Below are 14351 nucleotides of genomic sequence, written 5' to 3' on the forward strand. Positions count from 1 at the left end.
TAATGGGAAACTACTGAAAAATCTAATATTAACTCACAGTCATTAAGACAAGGCATTGTTTAACGCAGATAAATTCTGCATGTTTCTTCCATGGCATCTTCATCAAAAACACTGGAATAGAAATGAGCAATAAAATAGAAGGTAAGGTAATGTATTAGTTGATTTAAAAATGAAATCGGTTCTGTTGCTACTAGGGGTGTGTGTTCGGCTAAATCTGAGTCCAAAAAAATCTGGAAAATACCTTATTGATATTTTCTGGATATTGTTTCACCCAAATACAGATTCCATTGTTTGCATAGTCACACTTAAAAGGCATTTAAAGGGAATGTAGACCCTTTAAAGGCTTTCTCCAAGCCGCACAACTCTATGGTGAGTGAACTCCAAAGGCATTTAAAGGGCTTGCAAGCCTTTTGAACGCCTTTGGAGTTCACTCATCAGAGAATTGCATGGCTTGAAGAAGGCATTAAAAGGAACCGCGATTCCTCTAAATGTCTTTTTTTCCTACCACTGAATGCATTGAAGGATGGGACATAGAATCACAGACTTGGAAGGGGCCATGTAGGCCATCTAGTCCAACACCTTGCTCAATGCAGGATCAACCTAGAGCATCCTTGACAAGTGTTTGTCCAGCCACTGCTTAAAGACTGCCAGTGAGGGGGAGCTCACCACCCTAGGATTCCAATGTTAAACAACTCTTACTGTTCTTCTTTGGGGGCTCAAGTCCAATATTTTTGAGACTTGCTGGGGGGTGGGTTAGTAGAGGCACCAGCAACTATGCTGCAAATTTGATGCCTCTACCTCAAAAAACAGCCCCCCTCATGGACCCATATACCCCCAAAGAAATTCTCCATTACACCTTATGGGGACCACTGCCTATAATGCCCCCATAGGCCATAATGGAGTAAAAAAAATCAGATTTCCTGAATATTTCCTAAATCCTATACCATACTGATATTGGGATTCAGGAGTAACAGGAAATATTGATTTTTCGGAGTTCAATATACCTGAAATTTAAAAAAAAAACTAGGGTTTTTTTTTGCATACCCCTGATTACTATAGTTTTGTGAAAATAATTCAGAAAGCAGACACCAGCAGCAAGTTGGACAGTAGACTTTATTAGAAACATTTTCTTCATTCTTTGATAAATTCACATTAAAATATGCCAAAGGCAGCTCAGTCTAAACATTTGACATCCTGCCATTACAACAACTTCCAGTTAAAAACTAGACAACTGATCAGGCAGATATCTTTGAACATGGTAAGAAACTTAAAAAAAAGCAGTGCTTTTAAAAAATAAATTCATCCTGAAGAATGAATACATCTTAAGCAGTGAAAGAGAACAACAGAAGGCCACCCTTCTCTGATGAGATAAAACAGATAAAAGGGAGACTCTTGGGGGGAAAGTAAATGCTGTTGTCACATACATGTTAAAAAAGAAAAACCAGTATTTGGAATTCATGGAGTAAAGATAATATTTGTTCAAAGTGAAAACACTGACATGATGTTTGGTCTTGGGAGGGAGTATTTGATAATACCCTCATAAATAATAAGCTAACTATAAATCAGTGATTTGAGCAAACCCAATCCCATTGAAGGAATAGGACAGAATTGAGCTAAAATTTAAGTATGCCAGCTCAGCTAGTTTATAGATTGGATTGAGTTGCTTCTGAAAAGAGGAAGCTTATGACACAGTGCTGCATAAAATAATTTAAAATATGGCAGGTGGTATACTACACCAACAGCATGGTTTTCTGAAAGGCAGGGCAACTAAAAAAAAAATAAAGGCCACAATTATAGCACTTCCAATGCAGCTTCAATGCTTCACATGTACAAGGGTTCCCTTGTACAGTGCACATGAGAATCTGGTTTGTACTGGACCATTTTTCTTCACAAGGAAGAACAAAAAAGCGCCTATGTGCAAAGGAGGTTTGGTTCACAGCTGATGTGTACATAATTGCAGTTAGCTTAATCTGTCCTCAGGAGCATTCAGGATTCTGACTTTTGAGAAACAGTGGTATTGATTTTACTAGCTGTGCAGTTGGTAACCTGTTTCTTTTGTGTACAGACTACACCTAGGCTTAGATCTTCATCTGGTGCATACTTGATGTCAGACCACATATACCCCACAATTTTGGAATTGACTAGTGAAGACATGCTTGGGATTCTGTGTTTCAATTACTTCACTGAAAGAACTAGACCAATTCAAAGAGTTTACATTCCTTAGTAGTCTCCACAATGTTCTGCCATGGATGATTAAAAAAAAAAGGTAAAAAATTAAATAACACTCAAAAAATCCATCACAAAGATTTATATTCTGATGTAAACAATTTCTACCATTTAGAGGTCTAGAATTTATCTTACTGATATTGTAAATAATTTTTCAGAGACTGAGGCAAAGGTAGAATTTCTATATCATGCAGGCGTTCTCTGCCCAGAGCAAAGCGGATTGATCTTCGGCACAGGTCCATTAAAGGCAGGGGTTCCGCTGAAAATGAAGAAGAAAATAACTGTCAACATTTTGTTTTCCTTTCTTCTTTAATTATAATTCTGTACATTAGGTTCCCTGGGCTAAGAGGAAATGCTTGACAAAGTTTTTAGAAATACATTTTGCAGGTTTCTTCAAAACCTGCATGAGAAAGAGAAACTGAATTTACCAACCAGAACACTAACATTAGCAGAAAATTTGTGTCACTATTCCTTCCTCTACACAACACAAAGTAATATTAACTATACATTTGATCAACATTTGTGTGACTCACTGTTCTTCTAATGTTCACCTCTGACTTCTTAAAAAAAGATTCTAAAATACTGAGAAATATCTTATGAGCTATCAGCTTTACTGTAAAATTTCTATGTAAGACCCAAGGCCCTTTAACTCAGTTTTATAACACAATATTCTTCACAGCTAAACTAGTAGATCCCTGACCTTTAAATGCCATAAGTTCTTCATTTTAAAAGATGAAAGAAATTGAAGAGTAATTGAACTTCTAAAGGAAGCCTTTCACTGTAGTGTGGCTTTCCCCTCAAAACATTGACGTAAACAAAAACAGGCAATTTCCCCTTTCCTTCTATGGCAATAAACAAGTTTTGGTCACTTCTCTGGAAAGGCAGTTTTCATTAAATAGCCTTAAAAATACATATCCAAGAATCTTGACTGCTGGAAGGGTCAAGGAATAAGATTAAAACACATGAATATGTTATCTCTCTCTCTCATACTGCTTCAACGCCTGTTCTCATAAGCTTCTTAATAAGTTTTACATTGTTTTACATTGACACAGTATTTGGACATGCAGAGACATTTCACCTGTTATAGTTTCTCAAAGTTTTTAAGGACTGTAGAAAAGTCTGCTTAAAAAAAGAGAAAATATATAGACTGCCTTCAGAAACATTACAGTTTTTTGTTTCTTTTTTTGGGGGGGGGGCATGGCTCTGTGGCATTCTACTCACAAGGAACTGGGAACACGATGTAGAAGAACAATTTGCTCAAATGTCAGAGAATGTTGGGCATAGTGAAACCCTTTTGTAATCACTGAGAGATCAGTACTGGAAGATCTGCAACTGTGTTCTGCTGATCATTGTTCTAAACACAGCACAGAAAACAAACAAATACAGACAGTGGTCAAAATTCCTGCTGGCCTCAGAATGTGCGTAAACCACTATTTCTTCAGGATTAGTAAACTTGTGTATGCATGAGCAATCTAGCAGGCAAACAACTCAGATACACACACAAAGTATGTTCCACAATTTAACATGCTAAAAACAAAAAAGGCAAAAAAAAAATTCAGTGAGATCTTGCAGCAGCTGGTAACCATCAATGCTTGAATATATTTTTCTAACTGAAATATTTTAAAAAATGTTTTCTTTTCTCCCTGACTCAGTCTCAGTCACTTTTTAAAAAGTGTTACAGCGTTAGCCATAATTAGGACCAAAATGTTAACCAGAAGACTGATATTGTTGGCAGTGGTGCACCTTTAAAAATAACTGAGATGAAAGCAGTACTTTAGCGGTGCAATTGGCCTATGCTGTTAATTGTCCCAGCTTAGCACAGTTTTAATGTAGCAGATATAAAATGCACCAAACTGTACATATTCACAGAGGAACCCTTTCATATACAGGGGAAAAAATGATTCTGCTTGCACTGAATATGACCTCTGCATGGAACAAATTGGATCTTCAACATTTCACTAAATCTCACCAATGGAATTATGCTGGGGGGGGGGGCATTATGTGCCAGTTTCATTTTGTTATAGGCTGTATTGGGTGTCTTGCAGGTTAAAAAGCATTCTAAAAGTTAAATACAAATAAATTAAATAAATAAAACCAGGGCTTTTTTTGTAGCAGGAACTCTTTTGCATATTAGGCAACACACCCCTGATGTAGCCAATCCTCCAAGAGCTTACAAGGCTCTTAGTACAGGGCCTACTGTAAGCTCCAGGAGGACTGGCTACATCAGGGGGTTGTGGCATAATATGCAAAGGAATTCCAGCTATAAAGAAAAGCCCTGAATAAAACTATCAGCACACAAAGAGGGAGCTGGTCCTCTATGAGGAAAAAGGGGTGTTTTTTAAAATTAAAAAGAGACATTGTATCTGGGTAGACAACTTTTTGGAGTCACAGTGCTGAGTCTTTTCTAATTTAACATTTCAGTTGCCAGTAATAAAGTAGCTTAGAATGAATACATTATAAAATTAAATTTAAATGCTGCCTTTTTATCATGTGTGAGCCCTGCTCGGTTCTGCTTCCTTCTCCTGTGTCCTCAGGAAAATGGTAAGACACCATCTGCTTCACCACTTCTGGCCAAATTTGACTACAAAGTTACCATTGCAAAGGCAACAATCCCTTCTGAAAGGTGGGTCTCTCTCTCTCTCTCTCCCCCTACAGTGCTATACAGCTGATGGTTGCAGCCAGTCTTTTCAGAGGGGGCTCTTGAATAGGGTTGCCAATCCTCAGGTGGGGGGCAAGGGATCCCCCAGTTTGGAGGCCCTCCCCCCGCTTCAGGGTCATCAGAAAGCGGGGGGAGGGGAGGGAAATGTCTGCTGGGAACTCTGTTATTCCCTATGGAGATTTATTCCCATAGAAAATCATGGAGAATTGATCCGCAGGTATCTGGGGCTCTGGATTGCTGTTTTTTGGGGTAGAGGCACCAAATTTTCAGTATAACAGCTAGTGTCTCTCCCAAAATACCTCCCAAGTTTCAAAAAGATTGGACCAGGGGGTCCAATTCCATGAGCCCCAAAAGAAGGTGCCCCTATCCTTCATTATTTCCTATGGAAGGAAGCCATTGAAAAGGTGATGGCCCTTTCAATGTGATGGCCAGAACTCCCTTTGGAGTTCAATGATGCTTGTCACAGCCTTGATCTTGGCTCCACCCCTAATGTCTCCTGGCTCCACCCCCAAAGTCCCCAGATATTTCTTAAATTGGACTTGGCAACCCTACTCTTGAATGCTACACAAAATCCACTCACATTCCACAGACCTAGCTAACCTACACATATGCTTATTTTTATTTATACCCCACTTTTCTCCCTGATGTGGACCCTAGTGGCTTAACTCATTATTCTTTCCTCTTCCACTTTATTCTCATAACATCCCTCCTGTAAGGTATGTCAGGTAGAGAGACTGTGATAGGCCCAGCATCACCTAGCAAGCTTCCATGGCAGAGCAGGAATTCAAATTTGGCTGTTCTAACATAACGCTTTGCTGTGAGCTGAAGGGAATGGGGGTGGGGTGCATCTTTCTTGATGGTAATTAAGACGAGAAGCTTAACTCTGTTCCTCTTGGAGTTCTACCAGTGTCAACAATGCTTTTGGCTGCACCTTCAGTGCAGGCACTAATTTACATTCCAGGTTTTGTCATCCACCTAGCAGTATTTGTGTGAAAAGTCTAGCTCCACAATAATGATGCTCATTTCTATTAAGTTGAAGGGGACAATTAGCGAAGTATACAAGAGAGAGTGCATTGTACAAATAGTGGCTGTCTATGGAGCTCATGATCCAAGACCAATAGCACCTTAAAGATCAACCAGATTTCCAGTTTATAAGCCTTCAGGAGTCAAAACTCCTCTTCTCAGATTATCCTACCCCACATTAAGACGTGATTAGTTTAAGAATTCTTACTGAAACAGCTACTCGTGGTGGGATTCGACTTTATGAGTTAGCCTCTTATAGGCAAGTTTTCATTCATGAAACCCTGGTCATGGGTCACACAATTCTCTTTCAGTTCCACTTTCTGGTATCACCAAGCAATTGTTACTTCATGACAGAGTGAACACAGAAACCTGATGTACCAGATCAAAGAGTGCGTTGGGACCCAGATAACCTGAGACAACTGTCATAGCAGCTATGAAGCTACCCCTGTCCCTGAGAAGTGACCCTTGGCATAAACGTTAAAGTTTCCAAAAACAAACCATCTCAAGCCAGCTCTAAGAGCCCAGGAAGGAGAACAGTACACGTGTGTATGGCTTTTGCTGCCTTGAGCCCATTTCTCAGAGAGCAATGCTAAAAGTATAATTAAGAGTTAGTTTAGAATTAGCATGATAGTCTCTATTTTTGTTTTTTAGTACTCTGCAACCATCTGAAGGCCAATCTCCTTTTTACAATTTTAATGAAATTAAATTTGTTCATGAATCACACCAACAGTTAAAATGTACTGACTGAACACTTCAGAAAATATGTAAGGTACTGAAATGCACATAATAAAGTGAATCACATATATAATTGTCAGGATCTATGGCCCTTGAACCCAGGATCCTGGGTCAAAGTTTCCAGGATCTTGCTCAAAAGATCACAGAGCTGCCTAGAAGTGTGCTGGTAAATGACCCCTGCTTTTATTTGACCCTGTGTCCTGCATTCTAGACTGATTTAGACTCTTGCCTGACTTCAAAATTACTCTCCCATGACAGGCTGGCATGTAGCCTGATGTGATCAGTGGTTCCTTGTGATCTTTGGTCCAGACTTAAGACTTCTGCACAATAATCCATTATTTCTAAGGATAGGCTGATATGGAGATATTTTAGAAGAATTCCCCATGACTGGAAAACACTACCATGACCCCACTTAAAAATACAGAAAAAACAATGCACACAATTGTTTCTACTTCATTACAGAAAGAAAAAAATATTTTATTTCTACCCTGCCTTTTTGATTCAAAAGGTTTCCACGAAACAGTTTACACAAAACAATGAAATGCAATTAACTTCAGTAATCAAACAGACTACAAGGTAGGACTTTTTGGATGATTCTGCTGACAGATAAATGTTGTGTCAATGCATTTCTACAGTTAACAAATGCTTAGTTAATTTTTGCAGTTGACTGAAAGACAGATTGTAGCAGAAAGACAGAGATGCTAGAACACATATCCAATCAACCAAATAAAATCGACCCAAATAAAATAATATATTAACATAATCTGCTGTGTTACTGGTATGGTAATGCTCAAGGTGCATTCTTAGTAATACTTGGGCCTTGGGGGGAAGTAAAAGGTGTAGTCAGGCTTTTCTGTTGCAGCAAAAATAAACAGGAGTCTTGTGATACTTCAAAAACTCACACATTTTTATTCTGACAAGCTCTGTGAAGTTATTGTAAAGCCTTCAGTTAAATTTTCTCCCAAGCTTATGGAAACTTTTGGGTGTACCAGCTAGGGCAATTCTTAGTTGGACAAAGCAGGAGTCAAGTCACGGCTGCCCACCTGGATCAATTCTTAGTTGGGTTAGAATTAGCTCTGAAAAGCTGAGTATAGCATAACAAGGAATGCTACTACCACTGCATTCACAGAAAAGTAATGCAAGTGACTACATTCAGAAATGGAAAGCATTTTTTTAGCCCCCTGGCATCTTCTTATTGTACTAGATTATTTACTAGACTGTGAGATAGTCCAGAAAGACAGACACTAGCACCAAATTACTTAGCCAGCATCATGGCAGAGATTTAAAGCTGGATCTCTATTTTGTACTGAAACTTGCCTGGAGTTGCGGGGGGGGGGGGAGCTATGCCCCCTGCTAGTGGCTGAGCCTTGTTTTGATTAGTCAAGCAGTTTTCTGGGAAACTTTTTAGAGGCCAACATCATACAGCATGACAAAGTTATCTTTATAATGGAAATTTGTCACAATGCAATATATGAGGTAAGGTGGGGCTGGATCTAACGGGGACAGAGGAGGCGCTTGCCCTGAGCGCTGCTGGAGGGAGGGGTGCCAAATTGGGTATGGGGTCCATTCTATTCTATGGGCCCATAATATAGGATGGGCCCATAAGGGGGTGTTATTTTTTAATTTTGCCTCCCCCTCAAAAAACATGTAGATCTGGTCCTGGGGTAAGGGGAGAGTTCTTACCCACTATTTATTTGGCAGCTAACACCGCCTCAGTTCCTTTCTGAACAAAAAGTGAGGTTCAGGGTCCTCCTGTTCCAGTTGCTGCCTGAAAATCTTAGGTCATGATACTCATGCTCATTCGCTTTTAAACCAATTGCTCTTTTACCTAAATTGGGGAGGGACAGTGGCTCAGTGTTAGAGCATCTGCTTGGTAAGCAGGTCCCAGGTTCAGTCCCCAGCATCTCCAACTAAAAAGGGTCCAGGCAAATAGGTGTGAAAAACCTCAGCTTGAGACCCTGGAGAGCCGCTGCCAGTCTGAGTAGACAATACTGACTTGGATGGACCGAGGGTCCGATTCAGTAAAAGGCAGCTTCATATGTTCATAAAATGGATAATCTGAGAAATGCTTCCAGTCAGGAGATCTGAGGGGGTTAGATTCTGTGAGGCTGTGGTGTAGACAAACAAGGTAAGGAAGGAGAAGCTGTTGCTAGGCTCATTAACTCCCAGGCTTCTGGAAGCTGCATCAGTAAGGGGGTTGTTTTGACCTGCTCAAGTGGAATCCAACTCCCATTCTTCAGCTACTACTTTTTTTATTCCTGTTAGCTACTTCCTCTGTTGTTTGAGTGTCCCTTCTATCTCTTTTGCTTCCCTCAGAAGTGCTGCTAGGGGGGCAAGATGGCAGGAAGGCAGCCAGTGCATTGGGTATTCAATGTCTCCTGCCTGGCCTTCCTTCACTGGACTGCTGGCATTCAAGGGGACTTGGATAGGGTTGCCATTCCCCAGGTGGGGGCAGGGGATCCCCTGGTTTGGAGGCCCTCCCCCCACTTCAGGGTCATCAGAAAGCAGGGGGAGGGGAGGGAAATGTCTGCTGGGAACTGTTATTATTTCCTTTGGAGACTTATTCCCATAGGAAATAACGGAAAATGGATCCACGGGTATCTGGGGCTCTGGGAGGGCTGTTTTTTGAGGTAGATGCACTAAATTTTCAGTATAGCATCCAGTGCCTCTCCCCAAAATACCCCCCAAGTTTCAAAAAGATTGGAACAGGTGGTCCAATTCTATGAGCCCCCCAAAAGGTGCCCCTATTCTTCATTATTTCCTAGGGAAGGAAGACATTTTAAAAGATGTGAGGTCCCTTTAAATGTGATGGCCAGAACTCCCTTTAGAGTTCAATTATGATTGTCACACCCTTGCTCCCAGCTCCACTTCCAAAGTCCCCAGATATTTCTTGAACTGGACTTGGCAACCCTAGACTTGGAACTGGTCATGCACTCTGTCCCCCTAGCAAGCAGAGGTCTCTGGCAGAGCTTTTTCATATCTACTCAACTGGAGATGCCAGGGACCTTACCTGGGACCTTCTGCGTGATTACATATCACATACCTTAGCCACATAGTGATTTGATAAAACTATTCCATTTAAAGAAAATAATGTTAGACAATAAATGTCTAAAGGAGCACTAACAAAATTGTGTTCACACCATGGAGGTAAAACAATTTCAGTGCTTTTCTTCACACAAGAAACTGCTTGCATTTTGCATGTAGTAGCAACACTCCATCATGAACACCCATGTGATACAGGTGTCTACTGTCATTTGTGACACCAAAAGGGTATCACTTTGTCATTATGGCCTGTACAGCAATGTATGGGAAGGGAATAAACCGACCCCCCCCCTTTTGGTTAAGTTGTTTCTTCTAACCACCCATTTGACATCACACCACTTGCTTCCCTAATTCTATGCATTGTCTATGCCTCAGATTTTTTTTTAACTTTCTTTTTTTCCTCCAATCTATTTTTTGGAAGGTGGGGGAAGTGGAATGGAGACATTACAAGCTTGCCAGTTACATTTGACTGTAGTCCATTCATCTGCTCTCAGTCTTTGGCAAGATCAAATTAATTGCTTGTCATGACCAGAACAATACTACCATCCTCCATTTACACTGCCCTGTCCCTAAACCCTATGCTCAGTCATACAGAGAAAGCTAGCTTAAAGCTAGTTTGCTTCCCTCTTTCCCCTTCCACGTTAATTATAGTTCAGTTTGTAATGTTTTTATAAATGCAGGAGTTTCTTTTCTCTTTATGCTCCTAATTCAGACTTGGAAGGAGTAACCTCACTGGGGAACTGATAATGTCAGTTTAGTAATCAGACAAGTCCAGAGCACTGAAAGCCAGACAAAGCAGCAAGTGCAATGTAAAGTTTACCATTCTGCTTAAGAAATTACAATAATATGCTCCACTGATATAAGGATACTTACATGCTATGTTATTGAAATTAGATTTCTACAAAGTGCACCACCATTAAATATTTTATTTGGCAAGTTTACTACTATTAAAAAACCCCTCTTGAATGAGAATCTTTTTCTTGTGTCAGAAGCAAACTTTAAAAATAGCACTATTCAGCAACATGACAGGATTAAAGGTAACTTTGACAGAATTTTTATTTGGTTTTTACAGAGATAGGATCACACCTATGGGCTAACAGGTTCTATGGATTGTAAATCTTGTTGGCTAATGGAGATTTTAGTTAAAAGGAAAAGCTATGTCATATGGTGGTAATGTGAAATTCTTTTAATCTAAAACTCCAATCTGACAGTCCATTTCTACTTCTATCTATAGCGTGGCCAGAACAGAAGCATTTCAGAAGTTGCTGGATGCAGACAAGCTGGCTGTGAACTCTATAGATAGCTAGTAGTCAGAGTGCCAAATTAGGGCCAGAGAGACCTGGGTTCAAATCCAAATTGAACCCTGGACTTCTCTGGATGTTCTTGGGACAGTCACTCTCATTAAGACTAGCCTACGCCAGGGGTTGTTGTGAGTATGAATAAGGGGCTTATCATTTACACAGGGTTACCAACATCCAGGTGGGGCCTGTAGCTCTCCCACTATTGTTTACCTGCAGACAACAGGTATCAGTTCCCTTGGAGAAAATGGTTGCTTTGGAATGGTGGACTCTCTGGCATTGCTCTCACCAGGATATACCACCCCCCCCTCTTGGTATTTCTCCACCCAGAGCCATCAACCCTCATATACAACACCCTAATGTACTTGGAAAAGGGGCAGGATTAAAATCAGCAGATTATAATAATAATAATAAACTTTTATTTATACCCCGCCCTCCCCGCCTAGGCAGGCTCAGGGCGGCTAACAGGACATGGTAAACCATAATACAGATAAATAACAGATAATATAATTAATAATTTAGACAATAAAACCAATAAAACAGTATGACATTAAAATACAATTGAATGGCGTATAAGATGACTTGGTATTACTGATCTTATCAGGAGTTCTGTCTTAAAAAGCTAGCTGGAAGAGGGCATTAGATAACTAATGGAAAAGTTTCATAACCTTATCCAAAAACTCAGCTGGAGAGGATACAAGTATTGGAAGCAGGCTCCTTCACATCCACATGCCTGTGTCCCCAAAAGCAGCAATCATCCTTTTTCTGATCATCACTGGTACAACTACATTTAGGAAAGCTGAAAATTCTACAGTGCAGGAAAAAACTCTCTCACAGTCATCCACTGCAGAAAGATGCAGCTAGAAGTTGCTCACCCTATAATAACATTAGTAATGATATAAGTTTGGCTACACAAGAACTTATTTTAGGTTAAATAATAATAATATATATAATAATAATAAATTTTATTTGTACCCCGCCCTCCCCTGCCGAAGCAGGCTCAGGGCGGCTAACAATACGGTGACCAATGGTGCACCAACAATAAAACAGTTACATTAGAAACATTAAACATTAATTGACCTTAAAAACCTGATTAAAACAATTAACTAAAACATATTATAACGCTATCCTTGACGCTCTTCTAGTTGATGCTGATGGCGGATTTTCTTCTTATCAGTATAATTTAGTTATTCATAAGCTAATTTAAAAGGGTGGTCTTGCAGGCCCTGCGGAACTGATCAAGGTTCCGCAGGGCCCGCACCTCCTCTGGAAGTTGGTTCCAGAGATATGGGGCTGCGGCCGAAAAGGCCCGAGAGCGAGTGTTCTGTAGTTTGATTTGTCTTGGCCCAGGGGTAGTCAGTCTGTTCTTTCCTACTGACCTCAGTGCTCTCTGGGGTTCATACGGGGAGAGACGGTCCTTCAGGTAGGCTGGTCCTCAGCCATATAGGGCTTTAAAGGTGATAACCAGCACTTTGTACTGGACCCGGTATACAATCGGTAACCAGTGCAGTTCGCGTAGCCCCGGCCGTACATGTTCCCATCTTGGGAGACCAAGCAACAGCCTGGCCGCCGCGTTCTGCACTAGCTGTAACTTCCGGGTCCGGCACAGAGGCAGCCCCATGTAGAGGGCGTTACAGTAGTCCAATCGTGAGGTGACCGTCGCATGGATCACCGTTGCTAGGTCCCGACGCTCCAGGAAAGGGGCCAACTGCTTTGCCCGCCTCAGATGGAAAAATGCTGACTTGGCAGTGGCTGTTATCTGGGCCTCCATTGATAATGAAGGCTCCAGTAAAACACCCAGACTCTTCACCTGCTGCGCCGCCTTTAGCTGCACACCATCGAAGGTCGGGAGGGATATTTCCCCCCCTGGAGCGCCGCGACCCACACAGAGAACCTCTGTCTTTGCCGGATTCAGCTTCAGCCCACTCAGTCTAAGCCACGTTGCGATAGCCTGTAACGCCCGATCCAGGCCTTCCGGGGGGGAGGCGGGCCGGCCGTCCATCAGCAGATAGAGCTGGGTGTCATCTGCATATTGGTGACAGCCCAGCCCAAACCTCCTGGCAATCTGGGCAAGGGGGCGCATATAGATGTTAAATAACATCGGGGAGAGGACTGCTCCCTGAGGCACCCCACAGTCTAGTGTGCGCCTCTGGGATCGTTCACCCCCGATCGCCACCCTTTGTCCCCGACCCGTGAGGAAAGAGGAGAGCCATTGTAAAGCAGACCCCTTAACCCCAATGTCGGCGAGGCGGTGGATCAGTAGCCGATGGTCGACCGTATCAAATGCAGCCGACAGATCTAATAACATCAGCACTGCTACACCGCCTCGATCCAGTTGCCGTTGGAGGTCATCTGCTAAGGCGACCAAGACCGTCTCCGTCCCGTGGCCCAGTCGGAAGCCAGACTGGCACGGGTCTAGGACAGAAGCGTCATCTAGAAATCTCTGTAGCTGCAACGCCACTGCCCTCTCGATGATTTTACCTAAAAATGGTAAATTAGACACCGGTCGATAGTTCGCCAATTCGGCCGGGTCTGCTGTTGATTTTTTCAAGAGGGGGCGGACCAAGGCCTCTTTCAGAGGCGTTGGAAAACGCCCCTCTAAGAGGGATCTATTTATGATGTCCCGTAAAGGACATCTAAGCTCCCTCTGGCAAGATTTAATCAGCCAGGAGGGGCAAGGGTCCAGATCGCATGTTGTTGGGCGAGCAGCGGAGAGAATTCCATCAACTTCTTCCAGGCTGAGTGGGTCGAAGTGGTCCAGCAGTAAATCCGAAGACAGGCGCGGAGCCTCAGTCTGACTTACTGTATCTAATGTGATAGGTAGGTCTTGGCGGAGTGATGAGATTAAACTTTATTTATTTATATTTAGAACACTACTATGCCATCTTTCTACCCAAATAGAGTTTCCAAACAGGAAACATTAAAACATTTCAATATTAAAACATTTGTAACATTAAAACAGCATTTAAAATAAAGTATGTCTAAAACTTTTCTTTGTGCAAACTTGTATCTTCCCCAAGGCAGCTAGTCCTGCTTTCCTCAACTTCACTAAAGCAGCAAGAGCTTTAAAAGAGCCCATCACCTGTGTGTCTGCCTGTGACAGGTTTCAATTCTACCCTCCAGAAGCTTCAGCCAGTCACTTTCAAACAATGGACTAGAATGTTGTAAAAGGGGGAGGGGGCTTTGACAGTATAACTGCTGACCAACTGAAAGAGATGGGGGTGGCTGGATTTAGGTGCAAGAATGGTTAGAACAGGGGTGTCAGACATAAGGCTTAGGGGCCAGAACTAAACCGTCCAGGGCTCTTATGCAACCCATGAGCAATTGCTGCAACAGAAGGAACAGAAAACTGCTCAGGGAGGGGAGTG

At 41.8% G+C, this 14351-nt stretch overlaps 1 protein-coding gene across 3 annotated transcripts in view; it reads right to left on the reverse strand.

Annotated features, from left to right (window-relative positions):
- Positions 1 to 1099: 1099 nt before the first annotated feature.
- SPSB4 (splA/ryanodine receptor domain and SOCS box containing 4) overlaps positions 1100 to 14351 on the reverse strand; it is a 145692-nt gene continuing 132440 nt past the window's right edge. For all 3 annotated transcript variants that reach the window (XM_060242175.1, XM_060242176.1, XM_060242177.1), the window contains exon 3: positions 1100 to 2485. In XM_060242175.1, coding sequence (XP_060098158.1) covers positions 2358 to 2485 — 128 coding nt within the window. In that variant the 3' untranslated portion in view covers positions 1100 to 2357. The remainder of the gene's footprint in view (positions 2486 to 14351) is intronic.

The sequence above is a fragment of the Heteronotia binoei genome, chromosome 6 (genome assembly GCF_032191835.1).
Source record: "Heteronotia binoei isolate CCM8104 ecotype False Entrance Well chromosome 6, APGP_CSIRO_Hbin_v1, whole genome shotgun sequence".
NCBI lineage: Eukaryota > Metazoa > Chordata > Lepidosauria > Squamata > Gekkonidae > Heteronotia > Heteronotia binoei.